This window comes from Gymnoscopelus braueri, assembly GCF_963280865.1.
Source record: "Gymnoscopelus braueri genome assembly, chromosome: 4".
Lineage (NCBI taxonomy): Eukaryota > Metazoa > Chordata > Actinopteri > Myctophiformes > Myctophidae > Gymnoscopelus > Gymnoscopelus braueri.
The window spans coordinates 16,823,252-16,845,337 of record NC_137605.1 but is presented as its reverse complement, the minus strand read 5'-3'; the positions used below and the strand labels follow the sequence as shown (position 1 = coordinate 16,845,337).

The 22,086-nt window shown below is 39.6% G+C and overlaps 1 protein-coding gene across 2 annotated transcripts in view; it reads left to right on the top strand.

The window, feature by feature from the left end:
* Positions 1–745: 745 nt before the first annotated feature.
* tax1bp1b (Tax1 (human T-cell leukemia virus type I) binding protein 1b) overlaps positions 746–22,086 on the top strand; it is a 35,774-nt gene continuing 14,433 nt past the window's right edge. Inside the window, exons 1-7 of one of the 2 annotated variants that reach the window (XM_080426973.1) lie at positions 746–839; positions 5,287–5,483; positions 16,058–16,160; positions 17,407–17,597; positions 18,365–18,523; positions 20,519–20,667; positions 21,041–21,131. In XM_080426973.1, coding sequence (XP_080283099.1) covers positions 5,346–5,483; positions 16,058–16,160; positions 17,407–17,597; positions 18,365–18,523; positions 20,519–20,667; positions 21,041–21,131 — 831 coding nt within the window. In that variant the 5' untranslated portion in view covers positions 746–839; positions 5,287–5,345. The remainder of the gene's footprint in view (positions 840–5,286; positions 5,484–16,057; positions 16,161–17,406; positions 17,598–18,364; positions 18,524–20,518; positions 20,668–21,040; positions 21,132–22,086) is intronic. The other variant, XM_080426974.1, reaches the window with a different exon arrangement.

The following is a 22,086-nucleotide window of genomic DNA, read 5'->3' as shown; positions in this document are numbered from 1 at the left end:
CAAAAAATTACTTAAGTACAGTACTTGAGTAAATGTACTTAGTTACTTTACACAACTGACTTCTATTCTATTTATATGATTTAATATCATTAATCAACTGTTAGCGTCCACACAACACGAGGCTTTGTGGTGGTATTAAATCACAAGACAGGCAGTCACTTAGAAAATGGAATGCTTCACCAGAGGCAGATTTGCTTCTGTTCCCACCACATCACACACAATACTTGTTCGTGCATTGCATTCCATACTCTTTGTCTATGGTGCATTCTTGTAATGTTTGTGAAAGCATCCCAGTTGAAGTGAAATTTGAGATTAAAAGCCGAGTCATGATAAATGTAATCAATTCTCGTATGTTTTTCATTCATTTGCATCTGTGCATCCCATGTGATTACCATAGTGTGTGTGTGTATGTGTGTGTGTGTGTGTGTGTGTGTGTGTGTGCGTGTGCGTGTGTGAATGAATGAATGAATGGGCATTTTAGATTTGAGTAAGGGACAATTATAATATTTTAATACTTTACTTATACAGCAAAGTTACACAAAATGCTTTAAAATAAAAATGAGACGGGGAAATCAAAAATTAAATTAAATTTATTAGATGTCAGATGGTTTTAGATTTACAAATAAATATAATAACAAATTATGTTAAACCACTGCATTTTATACTTATATAAAACAAATATATATATAGCTGAGCTTGTAGAATCAAGGAATCCCAGCACGGGAAGTGACGTAATGTTGTTGTTCTTCCAGGAAGTTAGGGACGTTGGAAAGCACCATCAGAAGTGCGTCAGCAGTTGTTTTGATACTGTCTCTAATACGGTTCAGCATGGCAACCGGGTATGTTTCACCTTTATTAAGACGTTTTATCAGTACGACAACTAACAACAATTTTAATAAGCGTATTTTCAGAGGGTGACAATTGAAACTGTCCATTAGCCAGCTAACCTTGTCGACCGTTGACACGTTAGCCTAGCTGGCTACTCTGGTAGCTTAGCTTCTGTCATTCGGGACGACTAACCTACACTGTCTGCGAGATGCGATGATCACATCGGTGCTTTTATTTTAACGTACATGTTTGATGTGTCTAACTTTGACCTTATTTGCGTTTTCTACCAGTGTGTGTTGTGTGAACACAGGCTTGATACATGTATGATCTTTGTTTTGATAAAAACAGGCCTTGTCTAAGAGAGAGAGAGAGCACTGGGGTTTCCAAACAGAATCAGCCATGACATTATTATTACAACGACATCAACATATTTCAAGGTTCTAATTTATATCTGAACAGTTGAGTGCTTAGAACAGGTAATTGTGATTGTGAAACGTGAATGTACGGTATATGTTGGGCTGCCTGTCACGATTACAAATTTAAGATAACGATTAATTGTCACACAAATAATTGCGATTAACGATTTAATTGTGTTATTGCCATTGGAACATGTGATTACAATTTTAATTTCTGTGGTGCTTGTAGGTCTGCTATTTCTGCTATTTTTGGAAAATGTTTTACAAATGTATGAAAACATTTTTCAACATGATTGATTGAATACTTTATTTAGAAGTTTGCAGAGAAAAAAAGCACATGAAAGTTCACAATACAAGGTCAATAGGATTGGAAAAAGCCGCATTGGCTTGTTTCAAATGGGGTCCTCACGTGGAAACAATTATGACGATTATGCAAAATAATTGCGACTATGTAATAATTGTGACAGGCGTATTCTTGACATAACTATCAGAGATTCTGGGTCATAATAATAATATAATAATAACTTTATCTATATAGCACCTTTTTCAAGAACAAGTTACAAGTTACAAAGTGCTTTACAATAACAACAGTTAAAAAATACAATACAAATCAGACATTAAATTCATAAATAGTACAACAATTCATAATCTAGGAAAAAGCTGTGCGACAAAGGTGAGTTTTTAGAAGAGATTTCAAAGAGGACACTGAGTTTGCCTGCCTGAGGTCCCCAGGCAGTGAGTTCCACAGCCGAGGGGCCCAAATGGCAAAAGCCCGGACGCCCTTTGTGACAAGGCGAGACTTTGGTACCTTCAATAAGGCCCTGCTGGATGATCTCAGGCAGCGGCCTGGCTTATAAGGAGTTAAAAGATTACATATATACGCAGGAGCCTGACCATTAAAGGCTTTAAAAACAAACAGTAAAATCTTAAAATCAATTCTAAAACTCACAGATAACCAATGAAGGGCAGCAAGGACTGGTCTGGTGTAATAATAGATAAAAGCGTGAATGACCTTTTCTAGGTCTGCAGCTGTAAGGAAAGGCCTGACCTTTGCTAGTTGTCTTAGCTGGACAAAGCAGGACTGAACAACTTTAGTTACCTGGATGTCAAAAGACAGCTCTGGGTCAAACATGACACCTCATAGGATAACCAAGTGTTGTATCATAGGCCCAAACATGTTGGACACAACTGCTCTAGTTTAGGCTATGTAACGGCTATAGTTTAGGGCCAATTGTGTTGAGAACTGTATTCTAAACAAATAATATACATGGCAATCCCATTTCTGTCGATTTTATAAAGCCATGAAACATAGAAATGTCGTTTCATAGCTAACTGACATTGAATAGGGGACAGTTCGTCATAGACACTATAGCTAATGGGTTAAATTCCTGGCAGATTGGTGGCCTGTATTTTGAGCACTGGCGTTGTTTGTGTGGCTTAAAGAAACATTCTATTGTCCGAAACAGACTGACAAAACTGACACATTTACTGTTTGTTCATTCATTCAGAGACCTAGTGCAGATGTCAGAATCTGTTCTTATTTTTTCCCCTTATTTATCTTGGTTTGGTTCTCTTGACTCTTACCTGTACCTCCTGTGCTTCACTATTAGGGTTTTCCACATCAAGAATAATTACTATAATGATAACACAAAATATACTATATTGTTTTTTTTATGCTTTGGCTCTGCACAAGGCTATCCTTCTAAGAGTGGTGACACGCCCCTGTCTATCAGGGGGTGTGTCTGTCTGTCTGTATGAAGGATTATCTTATCCTACTGAGCATTTTCTATCTATCAGCCATGAACAACCTTGTATTTTAGAGTGTCTGGGATCATCTGCTGTTCTGATAGGCTTATCTGGTAGACTTGTAAATGTAACAAAACATTGCCTCTTCTAATTAGGGACAAATACTAGTTTAAATGACCATACACGTGTCAACACCGTGTATAGCCTACCCTATACTATATCACATAGAAGACCATTTCCCCATTAATGGCTTTCCTTTTAGATGATGCATTTGTTTACATTTTCTACAGTTACTGAAACATTACCAAACTTGAAAGAGTAATTGAGTCACTGTTGCCTAAACATACACATTTTAATTTTATTTGTAAATCTTTTCTCCAGGCCTATTTCGGATAGACTTTTCAAATCAATCCGTGCTTTAATAAAATGCAGCAGTAATGAGTAGTGATAAAGTTCACACACTGTGTAGGATTACTTGTATCTCACACACGTTTCAAGTCTCTGCTAGTTAGATTTTCATACCATACTTTGAAAAATAGTCTACTCTGCACTGCAGTAATGTCAAGTAGTATACATTTTTTACAGCATGGTTCTGTAGGAGGAAAGCAATGATCTAAGAGAGGCACCTGTCTATGTGTTTGTCCGGGGGTGATGTCGCAAACCGTGGACTCCCTTGAAAACGACATGGTTCATCTCAAGGGGTTATTCCCAATAAAGAATTTCAACACCAGTCAGTGCCAAATTTATTGTGGATGCTGCAAGGTTTTCTTTATACGTTGCGTGAAAACATTTAACTTACATTTTCTAATGATAGTCAAAGGTGATCGATTGGGCCGAAAATTGCATTACAAGAATCATATGTCAGTGCATGTGTGAGGAGTTAAAGGAACTCTTCAGTTCAGTTTGCCCAAAACTAATGGGGCCTTCAAATCTGTCCGAGTGTGTAGGATTGTATAAGAGAGGGACACAGACACACACTTGATGTGCACAGGGGCCAGGGATTTCCTGCTGTGCCACTGGCCAGGCCACTCTCCACTTTATTCGTGTCCTCTTACTGCACTGACACCTGACACATTAAACATGAAAGTGAGATGAGATAAATTATGCATTAACTGGACCAAATGACCAATCCAAAATGTTTGAAAAACAGTGAGATCACAGGTGGGACATTGTCATGTGTCCATCATCAGCCTCAGGCTTTTTTGTCTTCTGTAACACCATAACACAGCACTAGATGGGATGTGGTCTAACTTGTCTGTCTGCCTTGCATTCTCTGTCTGGTAAGACTTTGGTTACTTATCGAGATGGCATCACAATGGGGCTGCAACTGCTGCATGTTTGACTTAAAAACAATTAAAATGGCATCATACAAGTCGACTTTCTGACCTCACTTTGAGATTGGCTGAGATGCATTCTAATGAGTGAATATTTCATGATATAGCGCTCATGATATAGCGCCCTCAACTGTAACCTGTCGCCAGCTATAGTGTTCTCCCTTTTTACAGTGTGGCTCTGTAGTAGGCAGAGCTGTCTAGAAGAGGGTCTGTCTTTGTGTGTGTTTGTCTTCTCTTTCTATTCTGGGCTATTCTTGTGAACCACTGGACCAATCGGCATCACATTTCCTGTGCACGCTACCAGTAGTATACAGTATCACTTATTATTTATACAAAAACATTTTTTGTCACGCATTACTTCACTCCCACATAGATATCACAATGTTCAGGAAAAGAACCCTGCATGTTCCTTTTACCAAATATTACGTCATTAAAGGTTCTATGTCATTCATTTTCACTTTTTTTTTTTTTTTAATGTTTTTTTACCTCAATTACACCCAAAAAATCTGAACTTTGAACATTCAGTGGATTTTCTGTGGTCTGGGGTTTTCTGAATAATTTGGCTGAAAAGTAATCTGAGTTTGGCCCTTGGGCAGTGAAGTCACAGGCCATTAATCCCACCCGCTCTCCTCCTCGCCCCTCCCCTCCCCTATCCTTTGGGGGGGGGGGGGGGGGGGCAGAGCAGAGGCGATGATAGTCAGGCAAAATCCCTCAACAGTGACACCCGCAGGCAAAGATTTATTTTTTCATTGCAGTTGAAAAGGCTTTAGAAATGTGAGAGAAAAACACCTGCCATGGATCACTGGAGTGGAATTTTTTGTTAAAACTTTTTATACACGTTTGAAGGACCATGACAAAGACTTTCAATGTGTGGTAAAACTGAATGTCATGAAACCTTTAAGATGAACGATTGTGGCGGTCTTTGACCATTTCTTGTGTTTCTTTCTTGCCTCTTTCTATAGCCAGTGCTGAGTGACTGAAGGCACTGTTCCAGGATAGGACGTTATCAAAGTCAAACAACATGGACACATCAAACTTTGCCCACGTCATCTTCCAGAATGTGGGAAAGGGCTACCTGCCTCATGCCGCGCTGGAGTGTCAGTTCACCCTCACCGAGTTCATCAGACCACATCAGAAAGACTGGGTCGGCATCTTCAAGGTGAGCCCTTCTTTTTTTTAAATATATATTTGCCTTTATTGATAGTCAAGTGTAGGTGGAAGGAAACGGGGAGAAAGGTGGGGACTGGGGAGAGACATGCAGCAAAGTTCGTCTGGAATGGGACTCAAACCCGCGATGCGCTCATTGCGCTGCCAGGCATTATAGCCTAAGTGGCCGGACCGCTAGGCCAGCGATCTGGGCCAAGGTGGGCCCTTCTGTCTTATGCATTCTTCCTGCCCTTGGTTGTGAGTTCAGTTTAGGTTCCCTTTGTGCCATGCTTAAGTGTCCTTGGGCAATAACTGAACCCCTAACAATCTTAGAGGGGGCTATGTGAAGGCTTAATTGATACTTAGTCTTACAACCCTATAGATACAACCCTATAGACAAAAAGTATGTATTTTAAACTTTTTTTAAACTACGAAATAATGTGGAACTCGGGATCCACATAGAAACAGCTACGGTGGAATTGGGGCTTTTGGAATTCATGTGACCAGCCTGAGACATGAGTCATCTTTAGTGTCAGTATGACGTATGGGAAAATTTGGGCAAGGTTTCAGAGTGATCACAGCCCCACTTTGAATATAACATTTTATTATTTCATAAAAATGAGTGGAGATACTCCTGTGTACACACACACACACACACACACACACACACACACACACACACACACACACACACACACACACACCCTGCCATAGACTGCTAGCCTCTGCCATAAAAAAGTTCAAATGCAACACTTTTTAAAGTTTAGACTACATGTATTTCATGCAAAAGGGTTGTGTGATGAAGTATAAATGAAGTATTATCTTAAACTGTAGCTAACTCTGGGCCTGGGCCTCTAGGATGGCTACGCTGATCACTAGTGTCAAAAAATGTATCTCAGACTTGACAATATCTGTGTCAAGGATATATTTAGTCCAAGACCTAAACACATATGAGTCAGTGCCAGCAGTCTGAGCATCACTGTCTGGAGATTCCATCTCAAGAAGCTTACATTTTGCCAATGAAATGTGGATAAAGTAGTGATGCAATAATAATGCAAAAACAAGTATTTGTTTACATTTGCTTTTGCCCCCCCATATATTTTCATAAGCTTCCCCCCCATATATTTTCATAATAAAAAAGTGCCATATATCGTATCGATGTCGTGAGCCCAATATCGTATCGTATCATGAAATTAGTGTATCGGCACACCCCTAGTTAACATTCAACTCTAAATTATAAATTAGGTTGTACCTGCTGGTTCTACATTCACATCATAAACTATTCAAACCAATGGTTCTCCTCCCTGTGCATTTTGGGTGGGGCCCTATCAGCATGGCCTGCATGAACTTATCAGTAAGTAGAGGCTTTGCATTCTCCATCTCATGGTGCTGTACAGGGAATCTGGCGTGAACATGATTTGGAATATTTGAAGTAAACGGCACAATTATCAGTGTTTTATCTATTCTAAAAAAGTTCCCTTTAGTTAATCGATTTGTAAGTTAAATTAAGAATGACGATTGTAGCCTACTAGGGGTGCACTGAACAGGATTTTTGGGTTCAATACTGTTACCAATTATTTTCCTCAGGATCAACCAATACGATATCAATAAAAACAATAAGCAAAAAGTTGACTCTACTACAGTATCTGTTGTGGCTGTCTCTTCTTGATCTTACCCATATTATTGTAACCCTATGATGACACTGTCTTTACATAGACTTGTGTTTATATGAAGTTATTAAACACTCATTAAGCTCTTCAGTAGGCCCTCCAAATAGTATTGAGTATATCGTCACTGTTGGGTGGTATGTCCATTGTCCAAAACCTTTCAGGAAATAGAAAAAAAGAACCTGTGTTCCAAAGGATCCAATGTAGTTTATAATTTAGTCACAAGCTCAGTTAATACTTTTCTTTGGTTCAATATTTATATAACCCACAGACAGATTTAACCAATTTCATTTTCAAAAAGCAGATACACAACCTCTCAACGTGTCGCAAGCTTGTAGATCGGCTATTTTCGCTACTTTTGTGAGACACTCTTGTGTGACGAAGCGCATTAAGAGCATTAATTAACGAAAAACGTTCAAACAAAAAGTTACAATATGGAAATACAAGGTTTCTGCCCAACATAAATGATTTATTAGCCATGTGACTCATTTTGAATTTGGTAACCTTAATTAAAACAAGAAATCATAAAAGGAAGGACCGATTTGAGATAAGAGTTATTTGAAGTGAAAATCGGCCGATTTTATAATGGCGGCCAATAAATTGGAGCACCACTACTACTAACCAGTTGAGTCACTACGGCCTGACACCTTCACTTCATATGTGTTTTGGGTTCAAATCTGCTGAGTGCCGAGTCAATCAAATGATTTGAAAATGAATTGTAACAGGCATGCCACCTTCTGGATACCAGGGACTTGTGTCACGATACGCCTAATCCACGATTTGATTCGACTTTCGATTTTAAGGTCACGATTCAATTCGATTTTCGATACGATATATATTTTTAAAACTTCATTTTTTTTCAGCTTTGAGGGCTATATGATTATTAATTTAGGCTATTGTCTTGATTTGTAAAGAAAAACACATGTTTCTCAATAAGTCCCTTTTATTTGAATAATATCAAATGAGAATGAGAATAACAAAAAGGGTTTTATGCCCTTACAACAACTGTCATTTACAGATTCTTCTTTAAGATGAGTTAACAACAACATTCTTGTGAAGCTCTAACTAAATTAAATCTAAATACAAAGTTGAACATGTAAGAAAAAAGGATCCAAAGACAACTGTTATTTGGCTACATGTTCTTAAACATCTTAAAGTATGTTCACATTGTTTGAACAGGTAAGAAACAAGAAATGTGAATAATAAGCTAAGCCAGGTGTCTTCAACAGGGTTTTCTTTTTTACCTTAACCCCATCCCTTTTCTGAGGTGAACTTTAGCCAAAAATAGCAGATCTACAAGCTCACACTGAGCTTGTAGATCGTCTATTTTTGGCCAAGAGATATAGGTGTAGAGGGGAAAAAAAGAAGACGGAGAAACTATCAATGTGGAGCATAATCGACAAACGGTAGCCGTTTTGTCAACAACGCGTCGGGTGCCCTCATAATTCACTGGGAAGCCAAAATATTGTCAGACTTTTGACTTAAAGGAAGCGGGAGGGTTTTCCAATTCTTCCGTTTGTGTATCATCATTACCATCGCTGGCTTCAGCAGTGGCCATGGTGAAATGTAAAGTAGTAGTACAGACGCAACGCTACAGCGGTCTCTCTCTCTGTGTGTGAGTTTGTCATGTCGTCTTTTTTTTTCTCCCCCGTCGTAAGCACGCATGCGCGATGCACGGAAAAACACAACAGCAGCTCGTGCATGGCTTCACCCGGACGTGCAATCGGATCGTTTTTTTTTTTTGTATTAACCCTTGAATCGCGATACGGCTTTTGATTTCGATACACTGTATCGTACGTCATTTTCGGTTCGATCTCGATACGTATCGAGTATCGTGACACCCTTACAGGGACTACAGTTATGCACAGAGCCTATAACTGACTAGAAAGGGGTGCTTCACGGAGTGCATATCTACAGTATTGCAGACCAATACAGAGTATCGTACCGGCACATCCTTATTTTTTGCTGCGACCACACAGCTAGTATAAACCACTACTTGTCTGTAGGTCCAAACCTATCGAGTGCAAATCGAGAGCTGGTCGCGGCTTATCATGAATTACGTGCTTGTTTAATGATTATTTTAACTAGGTTATAAATCAGTTGGCTGGGGCTGCACAATTAACAAAGCTGTGTTAGGCTCTTGGACAAAGCCTTCCAGCAAACCATCGTTAAGAACTTCAACTAGATATATATTTTCCATGCTTGCATTTCCCCCCTCCTTGTTTACAAAGGGAAAGCTTGTCCTGTGCATTATTTTCTTGCATAGGATGAAGGCTTGAAATAGCTATAGTTTTTATGAGTTTCCTGTGGTCGCATAGCAGCCAAGTCATGTTGCTGCCAGCATTTAAGTCCCTGGCAGGGCTGCATTTGATTGAAGTAATTGGTGAAATAATTAGGTTATATTTTCTGAGTCCAAACAATAGCCTAACCATAAATGAGCTTCATAAACCCAACGTGTGCTTTCCACAATGCTTGGTTGAGATGAGAGCCAAGCATCAGTGAGAAGGGAGGTTACATTAGTCTGTCGGGGAGGCTCAGGTAATGTCTAGGGGCTGTTGAAGAAGTATGGGAAACACAATTATGTTTTCTTTGGATGGCATGCCACATCACTGTTTACCCTTAAGCGAGGCACCAACTGTAGCAGTATGTTTTCTGAAACATGCCCTTAACCCCTTCAATCCGTGAAAGCATACTGTGTCATTTTAGATTTTTAACCATTATTTTATACATTATTTTTTGAAAAATGTTGTAAATGTGTGCAAATCTTTGAATATATGTTTTTTTTTAAAGTGAAAATTTTTAACTCAAATATTTGCTTCTAGGGATTCTACAAATGTCTATTAAATCCTAACGGTAAAGAAATAAATAAACTTATGTTGCTATAATATCAGTGGTTCTCAAACTTTTTTCATGTCAGAGACCACCCAAAATGATATGTATTTGGCCGCAGACCCCCATCTCAAAATATTTTGTTCCAGGGACCCCCAGAAGCAAAGATTTGAGTTAAATGTATTTATATATTCAAAGATTTTCAAAGATTTTCGCGATTTCTTTAAAAAAAATGCAGATTTACAAGCTCGTAGCGTGCGGCACTCGGTGCCACGCTATGACCTTATATATCTGCTATTTTTGAGTGGTGCTAGCCACTCCAAGGAGTGACTCCTGGTGTGTGTCTGTGTGTCCGTCCGTCCGTCCGTATGAGCACGGCCTCTCTGTATGTTTGAGCACAGCCTCAACAGCTGCGGCTGATTGCAACACAAAGATGCAACCAGTTACACTAATTATACACACACACGCACACACACACTTACACACAACACACACTTTTGAGTAAAAATACTTAAAATGAGTAAAAATACTTAAAATGAGTAAAAATACTTAAATATTAGTAAAGACATTTTAAAGTTCCTAAACTGAGTAAAAAATACTTAAAATGAGTAAAAATACTTAAAATGAGTAAAAATACTTAAAAGATGTTAAAATGAGTAAAAACACGTAAAAATCAGTAAAAACATTTTAAAGTACTTAAAATGAGTAAAAACACTTTGAAGTCATCAAAGTCTGTAAAAAGTAACTAACGAAATGAACTCATGAAAGGCACCACTCTCTTCACACTGGGTGTGATTTTTGAATAGCCAAAGAAATCTAAAATGACACAGATGCGTTCCCGGATTGACTGGGTTAACTCCCCGCACACACACAGACACACTCACACGCACCTCTAGAACATCGAGTGAAGGTTGTGGAGGCTGACGACACGAGACCATAAATCATGTAAGCCTTCCTGGCTGCACTGACAGACGAGCAGCCAGCTCCCTGCCCGACTCCAAGGTTCTCAGGAAAATTGATACCTGTGTACTGAGTCACTCTTGACTTGACGTCGTTCACCAGACCCATGCCTTGTCACACATCGTCTCCTCGTGGGACACGACGGCCTTTGACTATTGGAGGGGTGCCACTCTGTGGCGTGTGTGTGGAACTCAACATGTTGCTGAGTCACTGACAGTAGATCATGTGGTTGATGCAATAATATGGGCTCCTGAAGGAAGGAAAATACTAATTGTAATCTTGTTAACCTCGATTTAGTTGGGGTGTAGAATTCTTTTTTTTTTAAGACATAACATAACATAATCATGTCATTAAACTTTACATAGCTTACGATTGCTGTCCAATCAATACAATATTTACACATCTGACCAACTCTAGTACTCTTAGAGTAAGATAATCGCATAATGTGAGAGATCACAAGGACAAACATGTTTACACTTCAACCCTTTAACCCTCAAAGTTGTTTCCGTAAACAGCCAGTCTACAAGCTCACAACGCGTCATGATGCAACGGGTTGTGAGCTTGTACATTCAGATTGTCTGTTTATTGTGCGGAAGAGAATGGCGCTTAATTGGTCAAATAAATGCATCATTTAATTTGACCACATTGTTGTTTTTTTAATGAGAAGCTAAGTCTTAAATGATGATTATTATTATTATTATTATTATTATTCTTTCCTACTGTTAGTCCAGAAACCCTTCCTGGTGGCCCTGAGGTCCCAGTTTTCCACCAGTGCCTCCTATGGATAGCTCTAGTGGGTAACAGCCATCCACATCTGTACATATGTGGCTCCCTTCTCTGTGCATAAATAACAACACTTCCTCTCAGCAGGGTGCAGAAGAGGCAAGTCTACCTTCCACAACACCACGATATGTCATTCAATTTGAGAAGTTAGATCAAGGTGATGAGCAAGCAATTGTCGATCCAAAGTGAAACATTTGCAGATTTATAGCCTTGTTTATGATCAATAAAAACCTGCACATGTCCTAATTGTGCCCTGTTTCTCTTTGCCAAGTCAGCGATCTTATGCACATCAAGCGAAGCGACAACCTGCGGATAGCTGTTGTTTGAACATGCGTGCATGCAAACAGCATTTTGGTGTTGGAACATTTACACGAGGCCAGCTTTTTGCCAGGCTTCGTGGAGGAGCGTTGTTGGGACAGGTTGTCAAGATGGCCCGACAGAAGCCAAACACAGCCACATAATTAAGCTGTCGCTGAGCACAGCCCCTCTGCGTGATTCATGGGCAACTTGTCTTGCGTGTTGTGATTGATTAAGTCCAATTGGCACACCCATTGCACGTTACACTACCTGGTTGCTACAATGTTGCCACTGGCTTCTGTCAGCTCTCTGCAGAACTATGGGCCTGTTGGAATGTTGATGAAACATTCATATTCGAATGTAGTGTTCAAGGCAAATTCTTTTGGCTGGGGTCATGTGATTGTTGAGCAACCTTTACCGCTCTCGAGCTGTTTTTAGAGATGTTCGTGGTGCTGTTTAGTAGGCCTGCATCTATTGATGATCATCTTAGTGATTATTCTATTGATTACTGTTTTTCGAATAATTGAGAAGCGTGTATTTTTTTTATTAAAAAAATGTATTATATCAACGAAGCAACGTGACAAAATACTATACCATCGATTTTAATAGAGATCTTGTTTTAAACACGTGGACGTTAAAAATAGCCAATCTACAAGCTCATAACGTATTGCATCGTGATGCGTGATGTGCTGGTAGATCGGCTGTTTTAGCTATTTATGAAAATTGGTTATTTTATTCAAATTAGATTAGTTTGATTGACTGTTGCACTTCTAGTGTTGAATGCGATTTTTGTGGGGATGTTGGATGCCAAATTCACCAAAATACTGCTGAAAAGCACTGCGCCCAACAGGCCGAAGCCTCTGTCACTGCCAGTCCACAGAGACCCCTAATAAGAGGGTAGCGTTTTGACCATGCTAACTGGTCAAAGTGTTTTGTCTGAAGGTCCTTTGCTTTCTGCAGTCTCTCACCCCCTAGTTATATGAACTGCAGACCCCTCTCCTGGTTAAGTGAAAGAGTTCCTGTCAGAGATCTCACCCGTGTCACCTCAGCTGCTCTAATGAGTGGAGCGGTGAAGGGCCAGCCTTCAGTAATGGCACTCACTAACTATGTGCATGTTTTAATTGCTTCCTGTTCTTTATACTGCTGGAAGTTGGAAACTCCCCCTGCTAACAAATGAGAGAAGGGGGGGATGTGTGTGTGTGTGTGTGTGTGTGTGTGTGTGTGTGTAAGAGTATGAAGCACCAGAATGTTCTATCTCTGGCTCAGATTTGCCTGACCTGAGCTGTGTGCCGGACCGGTAGCTAGCCGACCAGTGACTGGGGCACCAATTATCTTTTATCTTCTTAGCAATTATTCTATCGATTACTACTTTTTCCGATTAATTGAATAATCAAGTAGCGCAGGTTTTTTATGTAATTTTCCCCCCCGATATCAACAAATCAATTAAGCACTTAAGTGTTTTTTTATACTTTGTCGCACAACGGTGTCATGCAAAAAAAAAGAAAATAACTGTAAGCTCACAACACATCGCGATGCAAAACGTTGTGAGCTGTTATATTCACATTTTTTTAAATGTTTTTAACCTTTTTGTCACTTGCCCAAAATGGGGATAAATTATTAATCGATTATTTCATTAAATTATTGACTTAGATTTTATAATGGATTAAATCAATTAGTTCGATTGACTGTTGCACCCCTACCAGAGTGTCATCCACATAATCACAGTGCCGGTTCAATTCTGGACAGACATCTGTGTTGTATGTCTTTCTCTGTCTGCCCTCAGTTTCCTGTCTCTATACTTTCCTGTCTAAATTAACCACTTGAGCCCTATTTTATACCTTGTCGTTTGATGGTGTTGCGCGAAAAGAGCCAATCTAGAAGTTCACAACGTTAAAATATTCAAACATTTTTGAAGACTCACCTCATGTACGTATAATGAATGACATGGGCAAAAGGGACGGCAGATTTGGTTAATGTTTGGTTTAAGAAAAGGTTTGTCCTGTTAATTAATTAATTTGGCATTAGCCCATCTACCAATGCACTGCTATATGTTGTTGTTTACTTGTTTTCTTGTTGCCGTGTTTACTCTATTCACATTCTCACTTTCATTTACACTGCATGCACCCTGGTGGCGCCAAGCAAAATGTTTTTTCAGTTCATTCATGTGCACCGTGAGTGAACCGGGGAGAGTAGGGTTATTTATTATTTCACTGGTGAGAAAACATGCTAGTAATCCCACTAGTGAAGGGGAAAGGTAGCAGCTATCAAAAGCTCTATGTACAGCAACTGTGCAAAAGGCTTGTTAAAACACAGTGAATATTTCTGACTTCACTTTACAAATCGTCTGCATCACAAACTGTGTGTTGTGGCAGCAGGCTGATGTAACAGCCTGGTTGGACAGACGTTTGTTTTGGATGCGTGTGTGTGTGTGTGTGTGTGTGTGTGTGCGCGTATGTGTGTGTGTGTGTGTGTGTTCATGCACAGAAACCCCAGCCAGCCCAACGTGACTCTGATTTTGTTTGACAGTTTTATGGTGGCGGCCTGAAAGTTATGGATGTATTTTCTGTACTCCCTCCCTCATCAGCCATCACTTAACAACACATAAAATACATATAATTACATTTTGGTTTTCATTTTGAAGTAGACTATATATAAAATTTTCACCTATTTTCCTCTTCCTGCTTGAGGTGAGTTGTGGCCACTTTTCCGCAGTCAGGCTTGTTCACGACCACGAGACGGAACCAGGAACCATAACGGTTGGCTCAAATGATCCGTTATTTCTCTCCTTCTGAATTCATTTCACACCAAAGGGGTTAGACTCGCTCCATGCTTCTATTCAGTTCCAATTTGTCACTCCACTTGTCATAAATCCACAGTAAACTTACGGAAAAAAAGAAAGAACGAAACATAAATGTTAACGAGGGATAAAAAACAATCCAGGTAATGCAAACAATGCAACAATTCAGCAATAACTAGGTAAGTCAAGTGCCTGGTGATACAAACCGCTGCACGTTATTGACAAGACAACATTATGCAACAGTACAATGGTAGTTGTAACAACAGGGCAGCGTGTACCAGCAGAGACTGAATGAGTGTATTAACCTCATTGTTTCATATTGTTGGAGGAGGAGGTCTCTGAATTTTAAGGCTGTGTCCTTCTTAGTAGGGTTGTCAAAGGTAGCAATACCTCAATGCTTTTTTGAGATTTTCTCCATAATCGATGGTATCAGTACCCAAGCTATATTTTTTCTCTTTCTTTTGTCAGTCTGGCCACTGTTAATTATTTGTGTCCATCCATTTCATTGTGTGAATGAATTAATACATAAATATGTATTGCTTCAAATACAAGTATTGTCTATGTTTATACAATTTGTATTTGAAGCAATACATATTTATTAATTGCGTGCTAGATTTTAAATTGTTTAAAAATACATGAAATGTAAGAATTGTACCTTCAAATACAGTATAATTATACATTTTCTGTCATGTAGGGGAAACAATATCTTATTTTTGTTGTGGTGTTGTATCAAGTATAATATTTTTTATTCTAGTACTATATCGGGTGGTATTGTGACAACTCTGCTCTTAGCCCCTTAGGGTTGTGCAATATATGGATATTATATTGATATCGTGATATGAGACTAGATACGTATCGTCTGGGACTTTGGATATTGCAATATCATGACTTGGCTTGACTTGGCTTTAACCTGGTTTTAGTCAATTAAGCTTCCTTTTTATACTTTCAAAAATGTTCTAAAAAATATAGCTGAGGGCTTAAGGCGCATACCCTATAGGCTCTGATGCCTGACAGCGAGTCCCAGGTTCAATTCCTGATCCCAGTTTCCTGTCAATCTTCACTGTGGACTATCAATATCATAAAAAGCCCCCAAAATATCTTAGAAAAATAATCGATATCCTTGGCCAAAGATATTGTGACATTTGATTTGGTCCATATATTTCCCAGGCCTACTTATTCGTCTAGTATTTTTGTCCTGTATATTGATGCAGTGGGAGCGCTACATTGAACATGGTGCCCATGCTGTCTTTGCAGGTGGGTTGGAGCACAGCGAGGGACTATTACACATTCCTGTGGTCGCCTCTCCCCGAGAACTACACGGAAGGCAGAGCGGTCAACAGGGCTGTGGTGTTCCAAGGTAAGATTAGACCACACTTTTATAAAACCTCTGCCACCTTTTTTACAGCCACATGTCAGAGGGTTCTTTAGAGGGCCGTTAAAAGGTTTCATACCAAAAAACACTGGGCTTCGTTAAAGGTGAAAGAACGGCTACTCGTAGATCTGTCTTCTGGCGTTAACGAGACCATATCAATGCGTCATTGCTTTATTATGGCAGTTTCTCTTTATTATACAGCATGCAGTGTGGAGTGCCAGGGAAGATGGGTGACAGACATCTGACGAAATCTTTTCATATTCAAAACCATAACACTGCAAAAACCAAGAGGTTCCATGGACTGTAATGGCCAAAATGGCTGCCGTGTGCGAATATGGTCTGTGGATACGGCCATCGGAGTCAGTTTTGTATAAATTACCGTTAAATCATCTGAACAGTTAGACTTAACAACTTTCTACCTGTTATCCCTATTTTTTTATTTTTTTTGATCCACAGCCTGTATGTAGATTGGCTATTTTTGCTACTATTTTCAACAAAGAATATAGGGCTTCAGTGGTTAAGCCCTTACTTACAACATTTTCAAAAGATTGCTGTTCTACAATCTCATAACGCGCCACGATGTATTGTTAGCTTGTAGATCTGCCGTTTTTTGCTATTAGCTATTTTTTATTATTTTGATTTGTCCTTTGAAAAGTTTAGCCTATAATGCTATGGGACGCTAGGTTGAAAGTGGTTAACTCTTACTTAGTCTCTGGAGCCAGACTGCTGACTAACACAATTAATTATCTAATGCTTCTGTCATAAAGTCTGAGTCTGTGCAACGGAAGTGCTGAAATTTATTTCGGAGTAAAGCCGGATGCCCCCCATCCGCTTTACTCCCACACACTTATTGTTTTGCAGTTCTAAATTTGTCCTAATGTAAATCAAATGAATCAAGGCATCTATAGCTTGCTACTTTGCAGAAATGAAAATGAAAAAATACTTGTATTTTCAAAAATATATTTTCAAGAGTGAAAATGACAAACATCACAACCTGCTTTCATGGGGCATTGTTCCAGACTCTATGTAGCATTCAGAGATTGTGGACGCGAGACTAACTCTTACTTAACCTTTAACTGTCGGACAAGTTCTACGGTGGAGAGAACCTCAGTTGTGCTAGGCGTGAGGGCCTGGCTTAACTTATTTCAATGCGAGCGCTTAGGGGGTTTTGGACGAACATCTTTTCCCTCACCACACACAACACCTCCAAAGCGTCTTTCTTCTCCTCCAGGATACTACGTGCCCAACGACGACGGGGATTTCTATCAGTTCTGCTATGTGACCCATAAGGGGGAGATCCGCGGCGCCAGCACGCCCTTCCAGTTCCGCGCCAGCAGCCCCTGTGAGGACGAACTGCTGACCGTGGAGGATGATTGCAACTCAGACATCCTGGTGGTCACCACCAAGGCCGGCTTCCTGGAGGTACAAGTGCACCGACACAAACGGAACAAAGGGGCAGAGGCCAAAAGAAAATACCTAGAGAGATCTCAAAATGGCCCCTGAAATCAGAAAGACAGGGGAGTTAACCACATGAACCCTAGGGTCCATAATTCTGGGCTTGGCATAACAGGTGAGCATTTGTAGATAATTGTAGAATGTAGATCTACAAGCTCAGTGTGGGTTTGTCGATGAGTTGTTTTAGATTTGGTGAAAAAAGGACGGGGCCAAGTATAGACCCCTGGAGGACCCTGGTCAATGAAGTATAAAGGGTTTAAGTGGTTAATTTCCTGCTGAAAATATTTTACATTTGTTATGCGAGGTTAATATCCTGTCACTAAATGACATTTTCAGAAGAAGCTTAGCTTACTGGTTAAAAGGAAAATGAAAAAACTAAACAAAACAACAAAACAATTCAGTTTTCCATTTGAAATGTACAGTATATAATATATATATATATATATATATATATATATATATATATATATATATATATATATAAATAAAGAGATGCCCATCAACTCTCTGGTTGCCCTGCGTATAATATATGGTATAGTATGTTATGAAAGTGAAGTTTGAAATTTGTCTCAATATTGTGCTGGAATTGAGGTGATGGACAGAACATACTTAGTTTTTAGTTTTTTCTTTTTAACCTGGTGGTGAATTGTTAAAACATGCTGAACCATGATGAATGAACTACCATTTTATTACAACAAGCCTCCCCTCTTTCTTTCTTTCTTTCTTTCTTGCAGCAAAAGCTGGAGGAAGCCCAGATAGAGAAGGAGGAACTGGTTAAGAACATGGCTGTCCTCCAGCAGGAGAAAGAGCAGCTGGAGGAGGAAAGGGAGCGCCTGCAGAAGGAGTGCGAGCAGGAGAAGGAGACCTGCGCCCAGCTGAGAAGAGAGAACCAAGTGAGAACCACCATGAGCCGAGTCTGTTTGCGGTGTTAACCACTTGAGCCCTATGCTTTGTTGAACGACAAATAGCATGTGTTGTGAGCTTGTGGGCAGACTATTTTAGCTATTTGTGAAAAAATATTTCATTTTTGTTTTGTTTTACTTTTTGCCTCTTATGACATGCTCAAAATAAGGTTGCAAGTGGTTAATTGAGCTCCTGAGAGTGTAAAGGGTCAATTTTTCTTTACATTTTCGGAGTTAAATGAGAACTGAGGATTTTGCTTCAGAGGGGGATGGGGAAGGTGGGGGCTGGGGTCTGCCCAGAGGAAACGCTCACCGTCTAAACATGGTGTAACTGTCCATGTTTTTCCTGTTTTCCAAACCTTTTGAGCTTTGTTCACTCAAATTACATGCCTTGACATATACTTAACACTACGGTATAGCCGGAACAGGTGAAAACGTAGCAGTATGTACCTAGAACATTAAATTGCCCATATTATTAGTTGTCTGATGAATTGCGAAAATAGCCGATCTACAAGCTCACAATGCATTGCGATGCAACGCGTTGTGAGCTTGTATGTAGATTGGCTATTTTTGCTATTTAAAGTATGAAAATGTATAAAGTAAAAGGGACAATAAAAAAAAAAATTAGCTTATAAAAGCTAAATTATAAAATCTCCAAAATGGGACACCAGGTTGAAAGTAGTTGAGGGACAAGAGCTTGGTGTTAAGTTGATGCTGTTGATCTGAGGTACAGAACTCACATCTGGCCTCGCAGTCTCTCAGCACCCCCTAGTGTGGGCTTGAACTCCCATCCCTTCATCTGTCCACAGACCGCAGGCTGATCCAAAGTCTGTACGCACCAAAAAAAGATAAATCAGACCTCGACACTTATGAATGTCCCTTTTATTATTATTTTCATTTCTTTTACAGCATAATGTTAAGCACATCTTTTAAAAAGCAGTGTCGGTACTAATTTCTACAAACGTTCTTTATGTACCATAAATCTTCCGGGCATTTAAAAACAGCTTTTGAGATGAAAACATGATTACAGATTTTTTGCGGCTGTTAATTTTATGACTACACTTTTATACTGCTTTTTTATGTGGTGCGAGAAAAATGATTCCAAAATTCTCCCTATAAACATACTGTAGAAGAATCCATCCCTCCATTGCTCACTAGCTGCCATGAAAGTGGCTTAAACCAAAACTCTGAATGCGCTGTACTGTACCCAGACTGAACTGCTTTCTGGAAACCTGTGGAAACCTTGTATGTCCAAAACATGTCGTTTTGTCGAATCTGTGTTCCTATTTATTATTATATAGTCACAAGATCTTTGTACTTTTTATTAACTTTTTGTTAAATATTTATTAAACCCAAAGACGGCAAATTTGTATATAACAGCATAATATTGCGTTGGGTTGTGCAGGTGAGATTTAGAAAACCCTGTGGTGTTTATAAAGTTAATCTCACCTCACTTAACAAAAAATACAAAGTAATAAAAAACGAACAAATTATTTGGCAACATAAATAATACAACAATAGATGCACAGTATATGTCATTATATCAAAAACATTAAAAAAAAAATCAAAAATAGCAGATCTGCGATGCGACGATTTTTGCACGACACGACATGTCCTATGACTACATCAAATAGCGAATTAATGTATGAATAACATTTAAAAAATGAAGTATCGAGATACAAGTTTTCTGCCCGACAGCAACGATATGAAAAGTAATATGTTTTGGAGTGTTTTTGTTTCATTGTTTTGAAGTGGCACTCTCCTAAATGCCATTGAGACATTTTAAAATATTTTCTTTTTACATGACATAGCATATTTACCACACCCAATTTCATGGGAGATAAAATTCTGAACATAACTAAACTCCTTTGGGCTGGCTGGGGTTGGAACATGTGCATTCCCAAAATAACAAGCAGGCATGCCAAGTGCCCCAGTCTCTCCGCATTTTCCCCTCCATTGATTTGCAATGGTGTGTCTGTCCGTCAGGAGGTGCAGAGTTCGTCCCAGGCCCTGCAGGAGGAGCGAGAGGAGGTGAAGAGGAGGCTGGAGGAGGCCACAGCCAGGGTCCTCCAGCTGGAGGAGGACCTGATCGGAGTCACCCAGAAGGGCCTACAGAAGGAAACAGAGTTGGATGGGTGAGTTGAGGAATGCACAATAACATCCTCAGCGTCAGTATAAGGGAATGCCAAAAATGGACCCAAATGGATCTGTGTGAGTTGAGAGCCCAGAGGTGTGTGTGTGCTGTTTGTGGTTTTGTTTTTGAAACTGAACTTCATTTGTTGGACTGAGATTGTATTAGGAAGCTGTCTGAAGCATTATAACCTGTTGGATAACAATATGGATAGCATAGTCCATATTGAGATGTCATTACAGTATGTTCTGCATTGCAATAATGCTGCACTCGTAATGTAAAGTCCTAATACCCAGGTAAAAACATATCGTAATAAAATTACATTAATTTAATACAAATTAAAAAAAAATATATAAAACTGTGACCTGTTTCCTCAGACTGAAGGACAGGGTGAAGAAGCTGACAGTGGAGAAGGAAGCCCTGGAGTCCCATCTAAAGAACGAGAAAGATGAGAAGGAACTCTACAAGGTAAACAGTCTTGTTTTAGCTAGAGTAAAGTCTTTATCAATATATGTATGCACCAACCTCACACATTGTAGTTTAATGTAGAGATTCTCAACCATTTTATTTTCAAGGACCGTTTGATACACGTTTATTCCACAGGCTCCCAACTGATGCGATTCTAACCCATAAACATCTATTTGGTTCCATTTGTATGCCCTCTGAGTTACAGACCCGTAAGAGTCCATTTACTAACTAGCTATCAGTCATTTAGCTGGCGACCCCCTGGAACCCCCTCAATGATGCCTGGGGGTCCTCAGCCCCCACGTTGAGAACCAGTGATTTATTCTACACGTCAAATAAAGTGATTCCGATGTTAGTTCTGATAATGCTTGAAAAAACAGCCCGACCTTCCCAAATCAGAAATCGTTAGATTTCCAGATATGTGAATATCTCATGCTGCTGTTGTGTTTTTCACTCTCTCCTGTGGTCATTATGCTTTTGCTTAATATACACCCAGACTATATACTTAGTCTAAACAGGGCATGACTTAATCTGCCTTCTTCTTCTACTGGTGTTTTGTGGCTCTTTGTTGTGGTGCACACTTGGGAGTGGTACGTACTGTCGCCAAGGAAACGGGATAAAAAAACTGCTTGCTAATTTAGCTTGTACAGTCACACTGAGACCGTAACTGTACTGGGGAACTTTACAGGCTCACCTCACTCTCTGTTTTGTAATTAACGTCACGCAACATTTACTTTAATTGTCGTATGTTGTTTGGTACATCTTATGCAGTGAGTTGTTCAGACGACGCGATTGTAACCCTGATTTGCCCCTCGGCAACAGTGTTTTTGGACGTAGCCGACAAAAGCTCCAGATAAGAGGCAAACGGACGCTTGCTCCCGTGAGCTTTTATTGTGTGTGTGTGGAGTGTGGACTGTTCAAAGACGTCACCAAGTCACTCACCGATGTGTCACAGACG